This window comes from Vulpes lagopus, chromosome 8, assembly GCF_018345385.1.
Source record: "Vulpes lagopus strain Blue_001 chromosome 8, ASM1834538v1, whole genome shotgun sequence".
NCBI classification, from domain to species: Eukaryota; Metazoa; Chordata; class Mammalia; order Carnivora; family Canidae; genus Vulpes; species Vulpes lagopus.
In genome coordinates, this window is record NC_054831.1 from 104174775 (window position 1) to 104200518 (window position 25744).

General features: G+C 41.0%; 2 protein-coding genes and 1 long non-coding RNA gene across 4 annotated transcripts in view; 2 read left to right on the plus strand and 1 right to left on the minus strand.

Annotated features, from left to right (window-relative positions):
* The window catches only part of BDP1 (B double prime 1, subunit of RNA polymerase III transcription initiation factor IIIB), an 89926-nt gene extending 84411 nt beyond the window's left edge, over nt 1-5515 (plus strand). Inside the window, exon 39 of the mRNA XM_041766694.1 lies at nt 2753-5515. Coding sequence (XP_041622628.1) covers nt 2753-2884 — 132 coding nt within the window. The 3' untranslated portion in view covers nt 2885-5515. The remainder of the gene's footprint in view (nt 1-2752) is intronic.
* Nucleotides 5516-11871: 6356 nt separating this feature from the next.
* On the minus strand, nt 11872-14306 carry LOC121497488. Its single transcript, XR_005989485.1, has 3 exons — nt 14104-14306; nt 13854-13997; nt 11872-13057 (listed from the first exon to the last, which is right to left on the minus strand). It is a non-coding gene; the product is annotated as an uncharacterized LOC121497488 (long non-coding RNA).
* Nucleotides 14307-14466: 160 nt separating this feature from the next.
* MCCC2 (methylcrotonyl-CoA carboxylase subunit 2) overlaps nt 14467-25744 on the plus strand; it is a 71065-nt gene continuing 59787 nt past the window's right edge. The window contains exons 1-2 of one of the 2 annotated variants that reach the window (XM_041766527.1): nt 14467-14783; nt 24406-24472. In XM_041766527.1, the coding sequence (XP_041622461.1) occupies nt 14655-14783; nt 24406-24472 (196 nt within the window). In that variant the 5' untranslated portion in view covers nt 14467-14654. The remainder of the gene's footprint in view (nt 14784-24405; nt 24473-25744) is intronic. The other variant, XM_041766526.1, reaches the window with a different exon arrangement.

The following is a 25744-nucleotide window of genomic DNA, read 5'->3' on the forward strand; positions in this document are numbered from 1 at the left end:
CCCCTCTGCCTATGTCTCTGCCTCTCTCTCTGTGTGTCTCTCACGAATAAATAAATCTTTAAAAATATATATATATAAATATTTTTCTTTTTTTCATAAATAATACCATACTGTTCTCTTCCTTGCTGTTTTCACTATAACACTATGTCTTGGAGATCTTTGCAAAACAATAGATAAAGAGAGCTTCCTCTTTCTGTGTCTTGTTCTCTTTTTTTTTTTAGTTTAAAGATTTTATTGACTTATTTGAGAGAGAGAGAAAGAGCAGGAGTGTGAGTGAGGTGAGGGGCAAAGGGAATAGGGGAGAGAGAGAAATCTAAGCAGACTCTGTGCTGAGCATGAAGCCAGACTCAGGCCCAGTCTCAGGATCCTGAGATCCTGAGCCAAAATCAAGAGTCTGAAGATCAACCAGCTGAGACACCTACATACCTCTCTCATTTTTTAAAAATTTAAATTAAATTTTTTATTTTGGGATCATTGTAGATTCACATGCAGTTGTAAAACACAATACAGAGAGATTTCATGTACCCTCCATCCAGTTTTCTCCAGTATTAACATCTTGCAAAGTGTGGTACAGTATCACAACCAGGATATTGATATTGTCACAGTAAAGATACAGAAGACGACTTCTGTTACCACAGGGATCCTTTGTGTTGCCTTTTTAGACACATTGCACCCCCACACTCTCCTTAACTTCTGGTAACTTGTTCTATACCATTAAGTTTGTCATTCTGAGAATGTTATGTCAGTGGAATGTTGTATACAGTTGTGTAAATGGAATCATACATCTGGAATTTGCTTCCCCCCCCCCCCCCCCACTCAGCATAGTTCCCTAGAGAGTCCCCTAGATGGTTTTATATATTTGTTCCTTTTTATTGGTGAATAGTATTCCATAGTCTATATATACCAGTCATGTTTATCCTTTTACTGATTAAAGGACATCAGTGTTATTTCCAGTGTTTGGCTATTATGAATAAATCTGTTGTGCACATTCAAAAAAAAATCTGTTGTGCACATTCATATATAAGTTCTTGTATGAACATAAATTGATTTTTCAGGAAAGTGCCCTCCCAAGAGTGCCCTCATTATTTTTAATTACTATATCATTTAATGTACCATAGAGCAAGAATAGTCTCACACTGGTAGGCATATAGGTTATTCCTAATGATTTGTTATTTCAAATAATGTGGTAATAGCTAACCTATGAATAAGTGCTTTTCCACTTTATAGGTTGAATTCCTAGAAGTTGAATTATTGATCAAAAGGAATCATTATTCTTTTGACAGATACTGCTTGATTATCTTCCATAGGGAATATATCTGTTTTTATTCTTAGCAGCAGCATATGAAAGGGCCTTTTTCCTTACACTAGCATGTAACCAATTTTTTTCACTTTTGTCATTCTTCATAGATTTAATGAGCATATGAATGAGGTTGAGTATGTCTTCATATATTTGAATCATTTATGCATTCTCTATGAACCATCTGTCTGATATGTCTGATTTTTTAAAAAAATTACATTATTACTCTTTTTCCTTGATGATCTGTAGAAGCTCTTATATCAAAGAAAACCCTTGTGGGGCGCCTGGGTGGCTCAGTCAGTTAAGCATCTGCCTTCAGCTCAGGTCATGGTCCCAGGGTCCTGGGATCAAGCCCCATATTGAGCTCTCTGCTCTGTGGGGAGCCTGCTTCTCCCTCTGCCTGCTATTCCCCCTGCTTGTGTGCCCGCTCTCTCTCTGTCAAAAAAATAAAATCTTAAAAAAAAAAAAAAAACCTTTGTGATAAAGATTGTAATTTTTTTAACCTATATGTCACTTGTCTTTTGATTTTATGTACAGTAGTTTTTGTCATGCAGAGATTTTTTAAAAATTTTTACATAGATGAATTTATTTTGGTGAGGTATAGGTTTGACTTTTTTTTTTTCTGAGATGGTTATACAGTTGTCCTACATCATTTATTAAATAACCTAACTATTCTCAGATACTGAATTTGCAGTTATATGCGTTGGGGATATTTCTAGTCTTCGTTTTTCATTAATACATAAGTCTGTTCTAATGCCAATACCACGTTGTCTTAATTTTTTATAGATTTCTAGATAGGCTAACTTTTGCGACGCCTGGGTGGCTCAGCGGTTGAGCATCTGCCTTCAGCTCAGGGTGTGATCCTGGAGTCCCGGGATGGAGCCCCACATCGGGCTCCTTGCATGGAGCCTGCTTCTCCCTCTACCTGTGTCTCTGCCTCTCTCTTTTTCTCTGTGTCTCTCATGAATAAATAAAATCTTAAAAAAAAAAAAAGGCTAACTTTTGATAGGATTGCTTTATTTTGTAGTTGCGGGATACAGTTGGGGATACTGTTCTGTTTTGTGGGTCTATTCTTATGCAGATTGTTAAAATTCTTCATTATAGATTTGATAGTGTTACATTTTTCTGTATTAAATTTTTTTCATGGAAATTAGGGTAAAATAATGGACCATGTGTACACTATAATCGTGCCTATTATCATGTCCAGGCTTGTTGAGTCCAGTTTTGTTATTTTAACTAATGCTTCAAAGGTTATCTTATTCATAAAATTTTTACTATGTTTAGTATTATTTCCCTAACAGCATAGGCATGAAATTTTTGGGTTAAAGCATATGAACATATTTAAAGCTCTTAATATTTATCACTGTATTGATTTTCAAACAGAGAATCAATTTAGATGATCACTATCCAATACATAAATGTTATATTGCGTATTCTTTTTAATTATCGTTTTAGGTTTCTTGTGATCGTCCCTTACCAAAAGAAGAATGTAAAAGTGTCCAAAACCGGGTACCTGAAGAGGAGCCAACCACAGTCTCTGAATATTTCTTTAGTGATATCTTTATTGAAGTAGATCAAACAGAATAAAATTGTTTGGGTTTTTTTTTGTTTTGTTTTGGTTTGGTTTGGTTTGGTTTGGTTTTGGCTTTGGTTTTTATATCTAGGATTTCCAGAGTCAAATTATCAACTAAGCAGTATTTAGAAAAGAACATCTATGGCTATTTTTCTTTAGATTGATTTTGAATATTTAATGAACTTGATTTGAAGCTTTTATAATCAGTGGAAAACATTGCTGAGGTTCCTTTCATTCTGATTGATTTAGCATTTTGGAAATACAAAGCAATTAATAAGACTGCTCTTGAGACAAAAATAGCTTCTCTTGTTTACATTTTGACTCTTCCTGTGCTGAACACTCATGGACATGTTGGAATGTTGTGGATAAATGTCTGTATAAATCACAGTGCCGACATATTTGGAGGTGGATTGTATTTAACATTTAACGAACTTCTTTTGTAAAGGTTTTTTTCTGGTTTTTTGGTTTTGTTTGTTTTATGTTTTGTTTGTTTTACTGAAGGCCTTTTCAGTTGCCTCTCAGTATACGAGAGCATATTGTGAAACTCCACTTTAGTATGGTAAATGTTAAAATTTTTCTATTATCAGCTATTTGACTGGAAAATATGTATTTTTCTAATTCATGTTGATGTAACATTAGTCCTAATTGAACAAGTAGTATTTAAACTTATTTATAAAAATGAAACATCAAAAAATTTATTTATTTTTAAAGTTTTTTATTTAAAAGAATATTCAGTTTTAATTATTTTCACCACTCAGATTATGGGTAAAGAAGACATTGACAAATTTATGTTTGTCCCTTTCCCTCTTTAATTTTAAAGATATTTAAAGTTATATCACTAAAAGTATTTGGATAGTATATATGTTTTAGATGCAATTTCTTTTCTCATAGTTTAGTATATTGAATTTGTACTGTGAAGTTTTGTTTTTCTTATTTTTGGATAATCTCAGGATTTGTATGGGGGAAAAACCTTTAATTTATGAGGGTGATTCACATAGAAAACTCAGTCCCTTTTACACACGTATACACTCACACACATTCCTTTTTTTAAAACTAATTTCTTGATAGTTTTTTTTTATCCCCATTAAATTTTGATTAGGGAACACATAGGCCTTTAAGCACAGAACATAATTGTGATGTTAAAACAGAAAATTAAAAAAAAAAAACAGAAAATAAGATAATAAGACTTTAGTACAGTGATTGTCATCAGTATTAATTTAAGGGTTGTTTTTAATTTTCAAATATTGTTATTTACTTATGTAATTCCATTTTCTACCCAAGGAAATCTTCGGTGGTTCCAATCAAACTTCTCAAAAACAGATTTATTCTTTTATTTGAAAAGCCTCAGAGCAGGAATCAGAAACATTTTCTGCAAAGTATTTTTGAATTTGCGGGCCACATGGCTTCTGTGGCAGCTGTTCAGTTCTGCTGCTTCAGTGTGAAAACAGCTACAGATGATACGGAAGTGGTTGACATGGCTGGAATGGGCTTTTTAGTTTGACCCCTACTTTGGATGGTAATTTTCTTACCTTCAGGTGCTGACATTTTATCTATGACATATTATTTGTCATTGACAGTTATAAGTTGTGCATCACAATTAAAACTGTGTTGATTTCATTACAAAATGATCAGTATTTTAACTGGAAAATATTTTAATGTTTAGATAATTGTGTTTGTATATTGAGAAAAATAGTGGCCAATTTTCAAGTTCATTAGTAAAATAGGATATGGCTCAGCAAGTGTAACAGTAATCCTAAAATTGCTATCAAAGCATTTCTTATTCATTACTTTATAGTGAAATTTACAATTGAACTTTTTTGTCATAAAGGAGGATCTATAAATCTGAGTGGAAATTCTCAATTAGGTATGTGTTAATTTATTTCATGTGACTAATATGTCACAAAAATCATGGTAATAAATCACATTACTATTTTAATGCCCTGTTTTTATAAATTTTTTAAGGTCTCATATTCTGAAAGAGTTTCTTTCATTTAATGTTAGTTTGGATGTTAAGTTGCCACAGTTAAACTATTATTTTATCCCTAGTGTAATATTTATTTTTTAACTTTGTTAATATCCATCTCTTGCTCATCTATAATGAATTAATTTTATGGAAGATGTAACTTCTCACTATATAAGAAATAATTCTATCTTTCATTCATTGTGTAAGAGAATCAAATCAGCCAAGCTAAATTGTCATATCTTTAAAGCTAATCTGGGGAAAATGAGAAACTCAATCATTGTATTTACTTTATAAGGTGGAAAGAATTAGTCACACCCTTTGTTTATATCTGATTCATGTAAAGATGATGTTGTGAAGAATTATTTTGTAAATCTTAAAGGAGGTATGAATAATGGTTTGTTTTCTTGACTTTTTGTCCTGAATACTTATGTATTAGCAAGTGATCAACATGATGGTTTTAAAAGCCTAATTGTTGGTAAATGATTGAGGCACAGATCATACATAATATGAATATTCACTGTTTACCACCACATTATTTGAAATAGAAGTGACTATGTATACTCTTACTTGAAGGAGTTTTTGACAAAAAAGCAATATCTGTCATTTGTAAATTTTCTTGTTCTAAAGAAAGCAGTTATGTTCTATAGATATAAATTATGTAAATAAAAGTTATTTTATACTATTTCTGTTTTTTTTCTTTTTCTTTTCTAATGACTTAAAGATATTAATGTTTATCCAAAACTCGTCCATTTTTCTCCTATAGTGTGTACTTCCTTTCATAAAAATAGAACTGAAGAATTAATCTTTTGTCTTATATGCATGCTGTGAAGGAAATTTTTTTGATCTTGCAAGAGTAAAGAATAGACATCCCCTCCGTCCCATTTAGGACCTGTGAAGGGTTGCTTTCTTGTTCATTTATTCCTTATATCATGAATTTTTAGGTAAAAGAACTCAATCTCTTGCTCTTTTTTCCTCCTACTTTGTTTTCTCTGTAGAGAAAGATAAATGGGAAACTTTAGTCCTGGATATAATAGAATCCTGGACTTTTGAAGTTGACAGAATTTTTATCTTGAATTTGGTCAGATCATCAGAAAGCTATATATATGGGCTGCCTCCATTGTTCTGTCTGCTTGTGTTGAGGGACTTTATGTGAAATAGAATAAAAGCCTAAAGAAATTGTTATTTTTACTATAATGATATTACAGAGTTTTAAAAAATGTTTCACTCAATATCCTATGTATGAGAATCTATAGGAAATATTTCTCTTTGGCTTCAGTGCCAGGAATAATTGGGCTTCTGTACAACTGGTCTGATTCTTTTTTTTTTTTTTTTTTTTTAAGATTTTTTTTTTTAAGTTTATTTGACAAAGAACACAAGCAGGGGGAGCAGGAGAGGGAGAAGCAAGCTCCCCATCAAGCTAGGAGCCCTACAGAGGGCGTGTTCCCAGGACCCTAAGATCATGACCTGAGCTGAAGGCAGATGGTGAACCGCCTGAGCCACCCAGACACCCCTGGTCTGACTTTTTAAAAACTCACTTTTTTAAAACAACAGGCTGCCATTTATTATGTAGGCATGGTACTAACCTTTTAGTAATGCATTATTTCGCATTTTAAAAAATTAGTATATATGGCTTAAGTAGTGCTAGATTTCAAACAAGCTGTTTCTTCTGTTATTACCTACTTCTAAATATGGTTATTCTGTTATCTCTTGTTCACAAATGTGAGACATTGTTAATTGTCACTGGTACTTAAGACTTTTGGGTTTCTTAAAGCTCTCCCCTTCCTATATGTTAATCATAAGGTTTAATCCATATTTACTGTTGTTACTGTATTGATCGTAATTATTCAGTGCTGTACCACTCTATATACTAAGGTGACATTTATGGGACAAGCATTTGTTTTTCTTGGAGTTAATACTTGTTTCACTCTTTCATTTGCTTTGGGTTTTGTTTACCCTCTTTTAACTTTCCACACCCTCTAGCAAGTCTGTAAAATGCCTCTGCGTATAATTTTGCACATGGTCAAACCATCACTTAAACTGTTTTCTTCTTTTTTTTCCTGGAAAACTTTCTAGAGATTGCTCTTCCTGTTGTGAACTAGATTAGGGGCTTTCCAGGTCTCTGTGTGCAGCACAGCTGTCATCATGAGACTTCTCTGTGCCATTACTCTGTGAACCTCCTGCCTCTCTTTCCTGGTTTAGATGCTGTGTCTTGAGCCCATTTCACTGTCGTTCCTGATTTGTTTGGGGAGGTACATGTTCCACTATTTACTGCAAAAGGGTACATGGGTGGTAACATTATTTAATGTCTGAAATTTATTCTACTCTTAGTTGGGCTATGAATAGAATTCCTAAATAATTTGAAAATAATTTTTATGTCATTTTGAAGGCATGTTCCATCGTCTTCCAGTTGTCAGTGTTTAAGAGTTTCGTGCCATTCTGATTCTCTCTCCTTTGAATGTGGCTTGCCTGTTTACAGTGTTTTGACCTGCTATATTCTGCACAATAATGAACTTTGGTGTAAGCCCGTCCATCTTTCCTGCCTCTACATTCATGCTGCTGAATACTTAATGGACCTTTTTAATAGGGAAACTCATTTACTTCCCTTCTGGGAAATGTTCTTGTATTATTGTTTTGATAATTTTGTCCCTTCCATTTGCACTGTTCTCATATCTGCCCTTTCTATTAATCATTTTTTTTTAGCACTTTTATTGGGTCTCTAAGTTATCTTTTCTATACTGTTTCCCATTTCTTCCTCCCTCCCTCTCTTTTCTTCACTTTTGTTATCCTGTTTTGGGGAGGGGAAGAGTGTCTCAATTTTGATTTCTGGAGAAAAATGTAAGCATCTATTTCTTTTCAGAAGTGACTTTGGTAATCACAGAATGGGTAGAGAGAAGGCCAAGACAGTCTTGATACTTCTAACACATTTGTAGAATCAAATCACAGAATGAGCCATCAGGTAAAACCATCATCCTTTGACTTAGTTCATAATTTTGAATCAACACTGTTTTCTTTATTAGTGTTTTTAAGGCATAGTTTGCATTTATTATTTTTTAAAGAAACATATTTATTTATTTGACAGATCGAGAGAGCACAAGCAGAGGAAGCAGCAGAGGAGAGAGAGCAGACTCCCCTGCGGAGAAGGGAGCCTGATGTGGGGCTTGATCCCAGGACCCCAGGATCATGACCTGAGCTGAAGGTACACTTGACTGACTGAGCCACCCAGGTGCCCCAGGCATAGTTTACATTTAATAAAATATACAGATCTTACATGTTCAACACCCTAGGAAGTTCCCTTAAGCCCCTTCTCCTTGGTCATCCACAAAGAGTAGTTTCACCTGGTCTTAAACTTTGTGGAATCACATATGATGCATTTATTTTTTTTGTATCTGATTATTTTTGCTCAGTATGTTTTTGAGATTCATCCCTGTTAGTAGTTGTTTGCTTATGTTGCTGAGTTGTATTCCATTTTATAAATATAACACATTATATGATCACACCGAATTTTCTTTCTATTTTCCTGTGGGATTGTTTGCAAATTTGGCTGTTTTTTAAAATAAAGCTATATAAATATTCTTTTGTAGACATGTTTTTATTTCTCTTATGTAAATACATAGCAGTATCACCTCATTTGTGAGGTACACTCCTAAGTACTTTTTTTTTTTTAAAGATTTTTAAGTACTCTTTACACCAACATGGGGCTCAAACTTACAACCCCAAAATCAAGAGTTGCATGGTCTACCAACTGAGCCAGCCAGGTGCCCCAGTACTTGGTGTTCTTTGATGCCATTATAAATGGTCTTTAAAATGTTTATTTTCTAATTGTTTATTGCTGAGATATTAAGAAATAATTGATTTTATTACAATTATTATTTTATTAATAAATATTATTTATTAATAATTTATTAATTATTATTATATTAAAATTAAGATTTTAACAATGATATTTTCTATAACATCCATTCATAGTCTTATGTTTTCAAACCAAGCCTGGCTCTATTAAAGCAGGCCTTTCAATATTATAGAATGCTATTTGACTACAGCAAACAGATTTAGAAACTCAATTATAATAAGATACACAGGATAAGCATAAACTATTAAAATTTTTAATAAGTATACATTAGATATAAACTTAAATTTAATGCCAACCAGGAAATAATTGCTAACCTCTCATTTAATAAATTTGGTGGCTAGCAGAGTATCTAGTCTCCTTATAACATGTATTCCCATCCTAATAATTTCTCATTAAATGTCTACAAAGCTTGTAATCTCTAGCTTTGATTACATTTTCTAGCCAAAGTTTATTTTTTTAAAGGATTTTATATATTTATTCATGAGAGACATAGTGAGGCAGAGGCACAGGCAGAGGGAGAAGCAGGCTCCCTATAGGGAACCTAATGCAGGACTCGATCCCAGGACCCTGGGATCACAACCTGAGCCGAAGGCAGCTACTCAACCACTGAGCCACCCAGGCATTCCTCTAGCCAAGGTTTAAATTGGAAATGAGGCTTAAAATTTTATTTCCACATTTCCTTCCCTTTTTATAGATTTTAAAAATTCTTAATCTCATTTTTACTTCCAAAAGCTTAGAAATTTTTTCATAATCCTGTTCTTGTTTCACAAGTGCAATGTTTTTTCATTTCTCTAAGGATGTTCCAGTTGCTTCTGTTCCTTGTACTGCTGGTTTCTTCTGAGGTTTTCTTGGTTGTGGTGGGGGTCTTTTTCATTTTGAAGACTTTGCTCCAATGCCTGTTGATCCTTGGCTATCCATGCATATGTTAGAGAAAGTTTCTAAAAAGTTGGGAGATTTTACAAGCTTCCTGACGTGCAGATAGGACACGTTAATTTGTAGATTACACTGTAGGTATATTATTTTCCAAGGTGCTTCTCCACTGGGAAACCTCAAATATCACTTTAACCTTTCTGTGAGGTGGCAAGGTTTCTCCAGATGCCTTCCTATTAAAACCCAGTAGCCAACATTTTAGAACTCGGAGGAAAACGGGCATTGGGGAACAGAGCTTTCTTGACTTGGCCTCCAGACTTTTAGTTAATCTTGGTGGTTTCAATCTGGCGCTTCACTCTTGCCTACTGTTCCTGTATTTGGAACATCCAAGGGCAGCCCCGGTGGCGCAGGGGTTTATCGCCGTCTGCAGCCTAGGGCGTGATCCTGGAGACCGGGATCGAGTACCACGTCAGGCTCCCTGCATGGAGCCTGCTTCTCCCTCTGCCTGTGTCTCTGCCTCTCTCTCTGTCTCTGTCTCTGTCTCTATGAATAAATAAATTATCTTTAAAAAAAAAAAAAAAGGAACATCCGAGATTCAGTTTCTCCAGGTAAAATATATCTCCTAACTTCTGGGCAAAGTAGGAGTGAAAACCTAGGGTTCTAACTGCTTCTGACACAGATTTTCAAGTACTTTCATTGTTTCCTGTCTCTACCACTGCTCCCCACACCCACCCACACCTTCTTCTGTTTCCAGTACCACCAATTCCCGAGCCTTGTAGGGATTTCCAGGAGGCAAATCAACTTGTTTACTTGTTTTTTTAATCTTCCAGTGCAAGCACTCAGATATCAGCTTCCTCTTTTCCTTCTAAATTTATTTTTCCGGGGATCCCTGGGGCTCGGCAGTTTGGCGCCTGCCTTTGGCCCAGGGCGTGATCCTGGAGACCCGGGATCGAGTCCCGCATCGGGCTTTCGGCATGGAGCCTGCTTCTCCCTCTGCCTGTGTCTCTGCCTCTCTTTCTCTCTCTGTTTCTATCATGAATAAATAAATAAAATCTTTGGGGAAAAAAGTTTATTTTTCCTATTTTTTTGCCTGCTGTCTTCATATATCTCCTATATTATTATTATTATTATTATTATTATTATTATTATTTTAGAGAGAGAGTGTATGTACCTGTAAGGGGCAGGGGAGCAGAGAGAGAGGGAGGGAGAATCCCAAGCAGGCTTCATACCCAGTGTGGAGCCTGACAAGGGGCTGAATCTCATGACCCTGAGGTCATGACTTGACACAGAATCAAGAGTTGGTCAGTTGCTTAACCAGCTGAGGCACCCAGGCGTCCCATATCCTATTTTAATTGAAGGTAGGATATGGATTTTTTTAAAATATTCCTTTGTTGCTTTGAGATCATTTATGAGAGAAAGAGGTAAAAACATCTTTATTTCCATTTTGTAAGTTGACATACTATATTCCCTAAAAGAAAAAGTAAACTGAACACTATGAACAACTGTACGCCCACAAACTGGGTAACTAGATGAAATGGACAAATCCTACCAATACAAAAATCTACCAAGACTATTTCACAAAGAAAAAATTCGAATAGATCTATGGTAAGAAGATCGAATCAGTAATCAATAACAATAACAATAACAAACAACCAACACCAAAACAAAAACCTCCTGACAAAGAAAAGCACTGGACTTTATAGCTTCACTGGTAAATCTTACCAAACATTTAAAAAAGAACTAATACTGAGGCACCTGGGTGGCTCAGAGGTTGAGCCTTCAGCTCAGGGTGTGATTCTGGTATCCCAGGATCCAGTCCCACATCGGGCTCCTGCATGGAGCCTGCTTCTCCCTCTGCCTGTGTCTCTGTCTCTCTGTGTCTTTCATGAATAAATAAAAACTTAAAAAAATAAAAGTAAAAAACAACTAATACCAATCCTCCTCAAACTTTTACAAAAAATTGATGAGAACACACTCTGACCCATTCTGGGGCCACCATAATCTTGATACCAAAGCCAGACAAAGATAGAAGAACCATATGGACCAATATCCTTTATGCATGTTGATGCAAAAATCCTCAATAAAATACTGGTGAAATGAATTTAGCAGCATATTATTTTTTAAGATTTTATTTATTCATGAGAGAAAGACAGATAGAGAGAGGCAGAGACACAGGCAGAGGGAGAAGCAGGCTCCATGCAGGGAGCCCAACATGGGACTCGATCCCGGGACCCCAGGATCACGCCCTGGGCTGAAGGCAGGTGCTAAACCACTGAGCTACCCAGAGATCCCCTTCAGCATATTAAAAGGATTATGCACCATGACCAAGTGGGTTTTTTTTTCCTGGAATGCAAGGATCATGTTCAATATGCCAAGATTGATCCCTAAAACCCACATGAACAGAATAAAGAAAAAAAACGCACATAGGATCATCTCAATTACTGCCGAAAAAGCATTTGGCAAAATTCAACACTCTTACACCATAAAAACGACCAACTAACTAGAAATAGAAGAAAACTACCTTACCATTGTAAAGGCCACATACGAAAAACGCACAGCAAACGTCATATTCAATGGTGAACGACTCACAGCGTTTCCTCTGAGGATTGGGAACAAGGCAAGAAACTTCACTTTTGTCACTGCTATTCAACATAGTACTTTTTTTTTTTTAAGGTAGTTCACCAAATTTAATTTTAGTACTCAAAAAAATGTGTGACTTAATCATCAGTTGCCCAAAAGCATTCTTTGTTTCTTTTCCAAGATGATGATAATTCTTCATAAATTTCCTTTTTCCATATGGGCACCTTGGCTTTTAAAGTATCAATGGCAGGGCAGCCTGCGTGGCTCAGCAGTTTACTGCTGCCTTCAGCCCAGGGCCTGATCCTGGAAACCCGGGATCGAGTCCCACATTGGGCTTCCTGCCTGGAGCCTGCTTCTCCCTCTGCCTGTGTCTCTGCCTCTCTCTCTCTCAGTCTCTCATGAATAAATAAAAATGAAATCTTAAAAAATAAAGTATCAATGGCATAGCTCACAGCCTGGAGGGATGAGGCCCTATGGACTGAGGACATAGTAATGATAACGCTCGCTTCTGATACTGGAACTAAGCCAAGTCTATGAAACACTGCTATGTGTTTGGCCGTTTCTGCCTAATGTCACTACAGATCTTTCTGATTTCATTTTCTGGCATCGGTAAATATGCTTCATATTCTAAACTAATGAGTTTTTTTCCCTTCAAAGTTGTTTCTTGTGGTCCCTACAAATAGAGAGACTGCACCACAGAGTATAGAAATCACCAATTGTGAGACTTCATCTATGGAGAAGTTCTCAGCAGTGAATTTTATTATATCTTTAGGTTTCTCTTCAACTTCATTCAGATCTTTCCTAAGTGGCTCCAGAGCATTACCCTCCACTAATGGGGGAGATAATGGCAATTTCATCTTCTGACTGAAGGTGGAGGAGCTGATCTCCAAGCTCGACACATTCTTGACGGACAGCAAGTATCACCTAGTCAGAGCAATTAGGGAAGAAATAAAGAGAAATAAAAGGCATTCAAAGCGAAAAGGGAGAAGTAAAACAATCACTTTGCAGATGACAAATATGTAGAAAACCCTAAAGAACCTCCCCCTCCAAAACTTTCTATAACTAAAGGACGAACTCAACAAAGCAGCAGGATATAAAGTCAACACACAAAAATCAGCTGCATTACACACTAGTAACAGGTTGAAAAGGAAATTACGATGATAATCCCACTTACAACAGTACTCAAGAGAATAAAATAGGAATTAACCAAGGAGGTGTAAGATTTGCATGATGAAAACCACAAAACATTATGGAAAGAAATTAGACACGGGCACCCAGGGGGGCTCAGCGGTTTAGCGCTGCCTTCAGTTTAGGGCAAGATTCCTGGGGTTCTGGGATGGAGTCTGGTATCGGGCTCCCTGCATGGAGCCTGCTTCTCCCTCTGCCTGTGTCTCTGCCTCTCTCTCTCTGTCTCTCATGAGTAAGTAAATACAATTTAAAAAAAGAAAAAAGAAATTAGACACAAATACATTGGAACACATCTCGTGTCCATGGATTGTAAAACTTAATACTGTTAAGATGTCAACACTAACAACGGTGAGCAACAGATCAATGTAACCCCTATCAAAACCCCAGTGACTTTTTGTTTTTTTTTTTGCAGAAAACAGAAAAACCCATACTAAAGTTAATACGGAATCTCAAGAAGCCGATCCTAACTAGCCAAAAACAAAAACAAAACGAAACAAACAAAAACACTTGAAGACGAAGCTGGAAGAGTCACCAAGTTGTTAAGACCCAGCGCCAGAAGAGCAACTGACACAAGGGACACGGGAAAAAAAACATTGGTTGGATGAGTAAACATGCATCTCCTCCAAGGACTTTTGTTTCTTAGGACAGCCTAATTCCTGTTCGGTTGCCAGCTCTCCTATAAGGGTAAGATTTTTTCAAGTTCCCAGTCCCCTTCTATTAATAGAAGTCCCCTTCTATTAAGGCAAAAAGGGCGCCTGGGGGGCCCAGCGATGAGCATCTACCTTGGGCCCAGGTCGTGACCCCGGGGTCAAGTCCCGCATCGGGTTCCCTGCAGGGAGCCTGCTTATCCCCCTGCCTGTGTCTCTGCCTCTGTGTCTCATGAATAAATAAAATCTAAAAAAAAAAAAAGAAAAAAAAAAGGACAAAAAGAAAACAACACGTAGAAAATGAACCCAAAGGGCACACCTAAGAAACGGAAGCCCGCCCCTCCAGCCCTGCCCTTCCGGAGGCGCAGCCCGGCCCGTGGCCCCGACCCCGGACGCACAGCTCCGGAACTCCTGTGGCGACCGGATCTCGCGGGACTGTGCCTCTGCCCCTGATTGGCCGAGCTCAGGGGGCGTGGCGCGCAGCGACGACCTTTGACGCCCGGCGTGCGCAGGCGCGCGCCATGGCTGGCCGGAGTCTGGGAGTGGTGTGGGTCGGCGGGGCCCGCGGGGAGGCTCGGTGAGGGGCCGCTTCCCGGCGCGGGGCAGCCGGAGCGGGGGAGGAGCAAGCGTGAGGCTGCCCGGGCCGCTCTGCGGCTAGCGCTCGCCGTCGCTCCTTGCCGGCCGTCATGTGGGCTGCCCTGAGGTTGGCCCCACGGCTGTGCGCCCGCGCCCTCATCCCCCGGCCGCGCGCTTATCACGGCGACTCTCCGGGCAGGCTTGGCACCCAGCTGGACTCGGGCTCTGCCGTCTACCAGGTAGGCTGGGTCAGCGACCCCTGGGTCCCCGCTTGCACCTGTCGGCTTGCCCGGCCCTGTGCGTTGTTGCGGATCCCGCGTCGTGGTCCTGGGGCGCAGGGGCGGCCCTTGCAGTCTGCAGAACAATCGCAAACCCCGTTAGCCCGGGACGGTGTTTGCCTCTTGTAACACGTGCCGGCTGCCTGAAGCCTCGGACCCCGGACCTCCGGGGGCTCGGTGTTGGCGTTGCCCCGAAACCCCGGGACGGCCTGGCTTAGCCCGGGTCGCCCCGGGGTGCACTAAACTGACGTCAGTTGAAAAGCTGTTCGTAGAACAACATGCTTATCTTTGAGCGGCCTTTCTTGGAACTGGTGTGGCAACGTCAGAGACACAGCTCGTGAAGTATCCAAGCTGGAAAGTTTCAGCCCGTGTCCAGGGAGCCTTGAAGTCGTAACGGGCCGGGCAGCCCGGGGGGGCTCAGCGGTTCAGCGCCGCCTGCAGCCCAGGGCGTGACCCCAGGTCCCGGGATTGAGTCCCGCGTCGGGCTCCCTGCGTGCAGCCTGCTTCTCCCTCTGCCTGTGCCTCTACCTCTCTCTCTCTCTCTCTCTCTCTCTCTCTCTCTGTGTCTCTCATGAGTAAATAAATAACATCTTAAAAAATATCGTAAGGGTGATTTTCAGAAAAGATGTTTTAGGCAGTTTCCTTAAATGGAAAGAAGATACGCAGGGCGAGACAGAAACAGTACTGGAGAAGAGGCTTCCAGGAGTCTAGATTTCATTTATTTATTTTTTCGGGGGGGAGGGTCAGGAGAGAATGTTTAATTCAGAAATACTAAGTAGTGTCTGCGGTCAGGCAGTATGTTAGTTTTTTTTTTTTTTAAGATTTTATTTATTCATGAGAGACACAGGCAGAGGGAGAAGCAGGCTCCATGCAGGGAGCCCAATGCAGGACTCGATCCCAGGACCCCCGGGGTCACGACCTGGGCTGAAGGCAGGTGCTCAACTGCTGAGCCACCCGGGCTGCCCTATATGTTAGGTATTTGGTGTAGGTGTGTAAGCGTGGAATTAGGTGCCTACATGTAGGGAGGATGGATGGGAAAGCAGGTGCATTGGGAAAGCGCAGCGTCTAAAGCTTGAAAAGGGAAGTTACAGAGAGCTGCAGGTTGCGGGCGATGAGTGAGTTGGATCTTAGTGGTTGGGCTGGCCAGCCTCCGGGCGGGGGAGGAGAGGCAAGATTGACGGAGTCCTGAAAGTGTCTAGTAGTTTTGAGGACTTGGAAGTCATCACCAGGGTGTGGAATTGATGGAACAGATGAGATCAAATGATGGAGGGCCTTGCTCTGCAGAAGCCACATTCAAATTTCACCTTGCGGGCTGCCTGCAAAGGTACATAAGTAGGGAAGTAGCAAGATCCTGTAGATGTGTTAGGATCACCAGCGTTCGAAGGATAGATCTCCTCCCATTTTGAGCATGGCTTCTTGGCTGGGTGTTCTCCTGGTTGCCGTAGGCCTTTGGCTATTTTTTTTTTGGAGCTCCTGTAAGGTTGTTTTTGCTAGTTTTTGATCCTGTGGGGATGTCTCTGTGGGAGAATGAGGGCTTGGAGCTTGAGGCTCTGGAGCTTCACAGTCTGCCATTTCTTTTGGCTTCAGGTTAGGGCCTATGTTTTTGATAATGGCTGTTAACTAGGGATTAGGGAGTGTGGGCCTGAGTGTAGAACTTCTTTCTCTGTGTCAAATAATGTTCTGATCCATTCTGTGCCCTCGCAGTTGGAGGAGGGAAGTAGTTGTGGTCGGATGGAAAAGGCATTGGTGGGCAGCCCGCGTGGCTCAGGGGTTTAGTGCTGCCCTTGGCCCAGAGCCTGATCCTGGGGACCCAGGATCGAGTCCCACGTTGGGCTCCCTGCATGGAGCCTTCTTCTCCCTCTGTCTGTGTCTCTGCCTCTCTCTCTCCCTGTGTCTCTCATGAATAAGTAGATAAAATCTTTAAAGAAAAAAAAAGAAAAGGCATTGGTCTAGTATTTCATGCTTGTTAAAAACTACCAACGTATTTCCACAGAGGAAAGAAAAAACCTGGAGGGAAATAAGTTTTCCTTCTCTCCACATTGTCATGTAAGGATCTGTTTAGCCGGCCTTTGCTTCAGCAAGAGACGGCCCCAAGATCTCTGTGTCCGAAACAACAAATACTTCCTTTTTGCCATGCCATCTGTAGGTTGGCTGTGGCAGTTCTCTCTAGGCAGTGCATCAGATTCAGGTTTGCTCTATTTGTTTTTTATTCCAGATCCCAGACTGAAGGGACAGTGGCTACTGAGGGATGCTCCTCTCGTTATGGAAGTCTGAGGACAGTATGGAAACACTGTCCCTCTCAGAGCCTCTGCTTGCAGTTAGTACACTGTCACTTTTGCCCACATTCCACTGGTCAAAGCAAGTACAATGGACAGATTTATAGACTGGGGGGTGGGGAAGTATAATCTCACATTAAACCTTAGCAGGGAGGGGAGGGATAGAAGAAATTTGAACAAGAAGTACATTCGGCCTCATGCTCTCGAGGTGGCTGCTTAAGCTCCACCTATTAGGTAAGAGTTCAGGTAAAGGAGGAAGAAGGTGAGTAGGCAAAAGGACACCTTCACCTGCTTGTTCTCTTTTTTAAGAAGCCTTTCTAGAAGTCACGCCTAACAACTTCTGCCTCCATTTCACCAGTTAGAAAATTTTTTTTTAAGATTTTATTTATTTATTCATGGAGAGAGACAGAGGCAGAGACACAGGGAGAGGGAGAAGCAGACTCCCTGCAGGGACCCCGATGCAAGACTTGATCCCGGAACCCCTGGATCATGCCCTGAGCCCAAGGCAGATGCTCAACCACTGAGCCACCCAGGCGTCCCTTCACTGGTTAGAATTAAATCACATGGCCACACATGTCTATGGAAGGAGGGCAGGATATGTTACTTTTCCAGCTGGGCATGTTCAGGGCTGGGAAGGAGAGAGAGGAGAGGGCTTAGGATTTGGAGATGACGGGTTAAGAGATGGGGATGCCTGGGTGTCCCAGTTTTCTCAGTGGCTAGGAATCTGTCCTGCCCACTGTCACTTCTCATGGCCGTGGGCCTTAGAAAGCCTTGGCAATTAGTGACAGTTTCCTTTATTTCTTGACTGGGAGGCTGGCTTAGCTAGGGTAAAGATCCCTTGTGTAACTAGCTGTAATTTCGATTGACTTTGATCTAGATTGGGCAATGTCCTAGGCTGTAGTGGTGGTGTCTTGGGTGTGAGTACACTTTAGTAGAGCGTTACTTGTTTCCTTTGTGCCTGTGGGAACCACTTTTCATCACTTCTAGAACTCTGGTGCCTGTGTTTTACAAAGTTGATGGGAGACTGGGAGGTAACAGTGCGGGTGGAGGAGCTCAGCTACTTCTTGATGATGGGGGGGGGGTGGATGACGATGATGACAAAAGAAGCTAAAGGCACAGCAGAATCCCATCAGCCTCTCCATCAGCAAGGGAAGGAGGACTGGTTAAAGGACACTGAGAGGACACACTTAGCATCGTGGGAGAAACCTATGGGACACACAGAACCTATCAAGACCAAAAAAGATGGGAGAACTTACATTTCAGAAAAGACTTAAGAAACAGCATCCACCTGTGGGTATATGGACCTTCCATAGAATCCTATTCAAATAAGCAAACTAAAAAAACATCCATCTGCCAGTTGAGGAAATGTCTTCACTAATGGATATTTGATGTTATTAGCAGATTATTGATATTCAAAAATGGCCCTCATCTTTTGGAGATTTGGAAACACTGACTACGGATGGAATGCTATGTCTAGGATTTTCTTCAGAATAATTCAGGGTGGAGTGCCTGGGGGCTCAGTGGGTTGGGCATCTGGCTTCAGCCCGGGTCGGGGGATCCTGGGATGGAGTCTCGCCAGCTGGATCAGGCTCTCTGCTCAGTGGGCAGTCTGCTTGCCCCTCTCACTCTGCTCCCCCCACACCACTTGTGCTCTCTCTCTCTCCCTCGCTCACTCTAAATGAATGAATGAATGAATGAATGATTCAGGGTGGGGGGCAAGAAAAACAACTTCGGCCTTATGTGGGTAATTGTTGAATGACATTGGCTGCATTCCATGCTAGTCTTTTTGTTTTTGTATATGTTTGAAAATTTCCATGGAATAAAGTTAACTTTAAAAAAATATATTTCGGGGATCCCTGGGTGGTGCAGCGGTTTGGCACCTGCCTTTGGCCCAGGGCGTGTTCCTGGAGACCCCGGATCAAGTCCCACATCGGGCTCCCTGCATGGAGCCTGCTTCTCCCTCTGCCTGTGTCTCTGCCTCTCTCTCTCTCTCTGTGACTATCATAAATTAAAAAAAAAAAAAATATATATATATATATATATATATATTTCATTTACTTATTTTCAAAGATTTTATTTATTCATGAGAGAGAGGTAGGGACACAGGCAGAGGGGGAAGCAGGGTCCCTGTGGGGAGCCTGATGTGAGACTCAATCCCAGGACCCTGGGATCATGCCCTGAGCCCAAGGCAGACGCTCCACCACTGAGCCACCCAGGCGTCCCTATTTATTTATTTGTAAACCCAGGCATCCCAGTGTTTTTCCATTAAGAGTTAAGAACTCCATTTAAGAGGAGTGGAATATGTTAGCGAAACCCCTGCGTCTTTGCTTTGCCATGCTGTAACCTGTCTTTGTTTCCTAGTGTGTTGGGCTAAGCAGGGCTGAGCAGACGATAGAATGTCATAATGACTGGATGGACTAGCTCGAGAATTAACCCCATATGTCACTGGAAAAAACCTTTTTTTCTTCATTTTATCAATTTTAAACTAACAGAGTAGGATTATTCTTAGGTAAATGTGTTACCCTTTCACATACCTTGTTGAGATAACAGGTATTCAGATTTTTTTCCATTTGCATTAAATTCCATTTATTTATTTATTTATTGGGGGGGGGGCAGAGGGAGACAATCTTTATTTTAAAAATTTGTTTTTATTTTTAAAGTTTAAAATAAATTAACATATAATGTATTATTCATTTCAGAGGTAGAGGTCAGTGATTCATCAGTTGCATAGAACACCCAATGCTCATCACATCACATGCCCCCCCTTAATGCCCATCACCCACTTAACCCATCCCCCCCACCCAACCTCCCCTCCAGCAACCCTGTTTGTTCCCTAGACTTAAGAGTCTCTTACGGTTTATCTCTATCTCGTCTTGTTTTATTTTTCTCTCCCTTCCCCTATGTTCATCTTTTATTTTTATTTTTTTAAAGATTTTATTTATTTATTTATTTATTTATTTATTTATTTATTTATTTATTTATTTATTTATGATAGAGAGAGAGAGAGAGAGGCAGAGACACAGGAGGAGGGAGAAGCAGGCTCCATGCCGAGAGCCCAACGTGGGACTCGATCCCGAGCCTCCAGGATCGTGCCCTGGGTCAAAGGCAGGCACCAAACCACTGAGCCACCCAGGGATCCCTGATTCTGTGATTTTTAACAAAAGACTTGCTCATTGTGAGCTTAAGGCATTTGTGGAAATGAATCTCATCCCAACTCTTAACCTTGTATCTCTTTACTTGCTAGTGCTTGGATTAAAAAATAATCTGATAAATACATTGTATGAAAAGGCAGGCCATGTATATTGTTCAATATGTGACTCCAAGTTCAATGGAGGAACTTAATGGGGCACCTGGGTGGCTCACTCAGTTAAGCATCCAACTCTTGATTTCTGTCCAGGTCATGATCACGAGGTCGTAAGATCAAGCCCCACATCAGGCTCCACACTGGGCACAGAGCCTGCTTAATTAAGATTCTCTCTCTCTCTGGGGCAGCCCAGGTGGCCCAGTGGTTTAGTGCCACCTCAGCCCAGGTTGTGATCCTGGAGTCCCGGGATCAAGTCCAACGTTGGGCTCCCTGCGAGGAGCCTGCTTCTCCCTCTGCCTGTGTCTCTGCCTCTCTCGCTCTATGTCTCTCATGAATAAATAAATAAAATCTTTTTTTTTTTTAAAGCTCTCTTTAAAAAAAAAAAAAAAGATTCTCTCTCTCCATTTAAGAAAAAAAACAGGGACACCTGGCTGGCTCAGCGGTTGAGCGTCTGCCTTCGGCTCAGGGCATGATTCCACGGTCCCAGGATCGAGTCCCACATTGGGCTCCCTGCATGGAGCCTGCTTCTTCCTCTGCCTGTGTCTCTGCCTCTCTGTGTCTCTCTCATGAATAAATAAATAAAATCTTAAAAAAACAAAACAAAATAGGGGATCCCTGGGTGGCTCAGTGGTTTAGCGCCTGCCTTTGGCCCAGGGCGCGATCCTGGAGGCCCGGGATCGAGTCCCACGTCGGGCTCCCGGCGTGGAGCCTGCTTCTCCCTCCTCCTGTGTCTCTGCCTCTCTCTTTCTCTCTCTCTTTCATGAATAAATAAATAAAATCTTAAAAAAAAAAATCACAGAATCAGTCTGTGAATTGAAGAAATTACTGAGCTGAGAGTGGCAGAGAAAGTAGAATTCCAAACAATGGAGCATTTGGGAAGGCTGCCTCCCTGATGAAGGTGCTTCACCATCTGTGGGGATTCTTAAGATCAGGGTTCCTGAGGGCGGGCGCCTGGCTGGCCTAGTCAGTACAGCATGCAACTCTTGACCCCAGGGATTATGAGTTCAAGCCCCATTTTAGGTTGAGAGCATACTTTAAAAAAAGAAGGTTTTTGAAACAGCCACCTACGAGGTGGATTTTTAACTTTAGAGTAAAGGTAGAAGTTGACAAGATGGACTTTAAGCAGAAAATAAGCAAAAAATGACTTTCCCTGGGCAGTGGAGTGATCTGCTTCCCTTTCTATTTGGCAACATGGTGGTGAGATCTTTTCTTCACCCTGTGTGCTGAGCAGCAGGTAGACAGAGGCCAGGGCCTGAGGCCAGAGTAGCACCTGCCTGTGAGCTCCAGGGTGGCAGTGGCAGCTCAGGGTCAGGTGAGAGAGCCCCACAGAGAAGATGCCCTTTGGCTCCAGGTAGGAGCTGCCCCCTGATTCTGTCCCAGAGCTCTTCTCTGCCCTTTGGTTTTGTTTATATAAGGAGCCCCTTCATTTTAAACGTTTTCTGCTGGGTCTTGCAGATGACAGAGGAGTTGAGGACGCAGCCCCCGCTTACTAGGACTAGTTCTCAACCCAGGAGGCTCTCCATACAAAGGTGGCTCCCTTTAGGCTTGAGATGTTAGGCTGTTTAAGTCTCTTTGTACACGTCAAGTGGCACTGTACGTGTTGCTCTGATGCCACCTCTTGGTGACAGGCTGAACAGACCTGCTTTGGTGCAAGAGCTTTGTTTCTTTCTAAGGCGATTCATAAAGCTAGGGGTTTCTGAATTTGCCAAATGTGAATGAAAAGGATCTGTATCTTGGGCTCAATAGGAGAGCAAAGCTCTTGGCTTCCACTGCTTCATGCTATTCATATCAGCAAACACTATGGTAATCTGAAGAGGTTCTGGTGATGAAAGAACTCTTGGCCTATTACCAAACCCCCTTTTGGGGTGGGTTTCCAGTTTGCCTTGAGTCGAACTTAGAAATGGAGACTATGGGCCAGTGTTTCTCTATTTTTGGTTGGCCATTTGAATCCTTGGGGAACTTTTATTTTATTTTTATTTTTAAAAAGATTTTGTGTATTTATTCATGAAAGACACAGAAAGAGAGGCAGAGACACAGGCAGAGGGAGAAGCAGGCTCCCTGCAGGGAGCCTGATGTGGGACTTGATCCTGGGACCCCAGGATCATGACCTGAGCTGAAGGCAGACGGTCAACCACTGAGCCACCCAGGCGTCACTCTCAGGGAAATTTTAAAGTGCCTAATGCCCAGGCCACATGTGTGAATGATGACATCAGAATCTCTGAGGGTTTTTTATTTTTATTTTTTGAAGCTTCCCAGTGATTCCAGTGTCCAGACAAGGTTGGGAAACAATGTTCTAGGCAGATTCTGGAGTTTGCTTCTGGCAGGCTATCTGCCCTCAGACAGGGCTTGGGCCTGGAAGAGAAGTGATCACAGGGTGAGTAGACAGGGATTTTTTTTTTTTTTTTAGAGATTTATTTATTTATGAGAGAGAGAGGCAGAGAAACAGAAGGAGGGAGAAGCAGGCTCCACGCTGGGAGCCCAATGTGGGACTCTATCCCGGGACTCCAGGATCACGGCCTGGGCTAAAGGCAGGCACGGCCTGGGCTAAAGGCAGGCCCAGCTAAACTCTGACTCTCAGCTAAACCGCTGAGCCACCCAGGGATCCCTAGTAGACAGGGATTGTTCAGGGGTTGGGACTTCCCTACTTAAGGGCAAAGATTCTTTCCCTCACAATATGCTGCTTCTCGCTTTTGTTTTCTGGATTTTGCAGAGCAAGAGAATGTAGTATAAACTTTGACCTTGGGAGCTCTTAGAGCTGTAGGAAATAAATAATAGAGCTCTACTATGCAGACTGTAAATTCATCTAATTTTGAACAGCTGGGGGACACCTGATTGGGTCAGCGGTTGAGCGTCTGCCTTTGGCTCAGGTCATGATCCTGGGGTCCTGGGATTGAGTCCCACATCTGGTTCCCCGCAGGGAGCCTGCCTGTGCCTCTGCCTTTCTGTGTCTCTCATAAATAAGTAAATAAAATCTTTAAAAAAAATTTTATTTTGAACAGCTGGAAGGCTGCTTAGTATCACATCATGTTAAACGAATTAAACCACCAGAGATGTGAAAGACATGGTGGGAAGCAAAATGTGTTAGTGGATTAAACTCTGAATATTCAAAAATAACTAGCTACTTGTTTTAAAAGAATGAGCTGATCAAACAAAATTGACAGAACAGTGGTGTGTTAGGCCCTCTACCCTTTTTCCACCTCTCACAGTTTATATTTTCCTGTATATTACTCTAGAAAACTTTTATTTTTATTATTTTTTAAAAGATTTTATTTATTCATCATGAGAGAGAGAGAGAGAGAGGCAGAGGGAGAAGCAGGCTTCATGTAGGGAGCCTGATGGGGGACTTGATCCCAGGTCTCCAGGATCATGCCCTGGGCCAAAGGCAGGCGCTAAACCACTGAGCCACCCAGGGATCCCCTAGAAAATTTTTCAAGACATGCGAACATAGAATCTTGTTCCTTTTAAAACAAAATAGGATCTGTTGTTTTCTTTGGGCTCTGTTTTTTAAGTATAATTTGTCAGTGTTTGTGCATTGGTTAGAAACTCCCTCAGGGCAGTGATTGATGGGACACAAAAGGTAAGATGGCATTCTGACTCTCAAAGGGCTTATGTTCCTTAAAATAGGGAAACAGAAATCAATTAAGTTCACTTGATGCTTACGGAAAAAAGATGCTAAAATGAATAGGAGTGACCAGAAATGGGGTTAGAGATGAGAGGGAACATGGTGTCTGATTCAGAGAGGGTAAGATTTGGATTCGTGGACCAGAGAGGGAAGGTAGTGGTGAAGAGGAGCTTGGGTAGAAATGGAGAGGCGAGAATGCCTCTTTCCCATCCGATGGAGTGACACATGATGGAGGCCACATGGGTGGCAGGTGGCCCCACATGAAGCCACATGGAGTTGGCACATGATGTTCTCATCAACTCTTATCTTACTATGACTGAAAAAGAAAAGATAATCGTTTTCTAATATTACTCTCCCTTTCTGTCTTTGTTTCTGTTTTAGGAGAACTATGAACAGATGAAAGCACTAGTAAATGAACTCCATGAACGAGCAGAGAAAATAAGATTAGGTAAGCACTCAGTTATTCTTCATTTTATGCTGTTAATGAAGATGCTCCTTGATAGTTACTGGTTTTAGGAAAAACTAGTAACAGTAGGCTTTGACTCTGGAATGTTGCCATTTTATTTTTTCCTTTTACTTGGCCAATTTTTCTGCCCCTATAGCATTGCCACTATCTGGGGAACAGTAAAATATCAGGTCCATCACTTTTTAAAGTATTGCTTCTTGCAGTTTTATTTTCAGTGACAGCATCCATTGAAATTTTTGTTTCTCCTGAAGCACTGGAAATATTTTCTGTTCGTTGTTTTTATTCATCCTATATACTAATTTTGTATGATTATGCATTTTTTGCTTTGTTATATAACTTGGAAATAATTCCTATGTGGGTTTATTGCTAATGAGATAAGAACTTTGCGGTGTCATTATTTTCTGTTTTTTTAGTTATCATTTTATTTTATGTATTTTACATTTTTTAAAAAAGATTTTATTTGTTTATTCATGAGAGACACAGAGAGACAGAGGCAGAGACACAGGCAGAGGGAGAAGCAGGCTCCGTGCAGGGAGCCTGATGTGAGACTCAATCCTGGGAACTCCGGGATCACGCCCTGAGCCGAAGGCAGTGCTAAACCACCGAGCCACCTGGGCTTCCCAGCATTTGTTTTTATTTAAGTTCAGTTTGCCAACATATAGTATAATACTCAGTGCTCATCCCATCTTGTGCCCTCCTCAGTGCCTATTACCCAGTTAACCCATCCCCCACCCCACCCCCCACCTCCTTCTGCAACCCTTTGTCTCCCAGAGTTAGGAGTCTCTCATGGTTTGTCTTCCTCTCTCATTCTTCCCCACTCAGTTCCCCTCCTTCCTTTATAGTCCCTTTCAGTATGTCTTATATTTCACATATGAATGAAACCATATGACTGTCCTCCGACTGACTTCAATCAGCATAATACCCTCCAGTTCCATCCACCTTGAAGCAAATGGTGGATATTCGTCGTTTCTAATGGCTGAGTAATATTCCATTGTATACATAGACCGCATCTTCTTTATCCATCATCTGTCGAAGGATGTCGTGGCTCCTTCCACAGTTTGACTCTTGTGGATGTTGCTGCTATAAATATTGAGGTGCAGGTGTCCTGCCGTTTCACTGCATCTGTATCTTTGGGGTAAATACCCAGCAGTGCCATTGCTGGGCCGTAGGGTAGCTCTGTTTTTAACTTCTTTTTTTTTTTTTTTTTTAATTTTTTATTTATTTATGATAGTCACAGAGAGAGAGAGAGGCAGA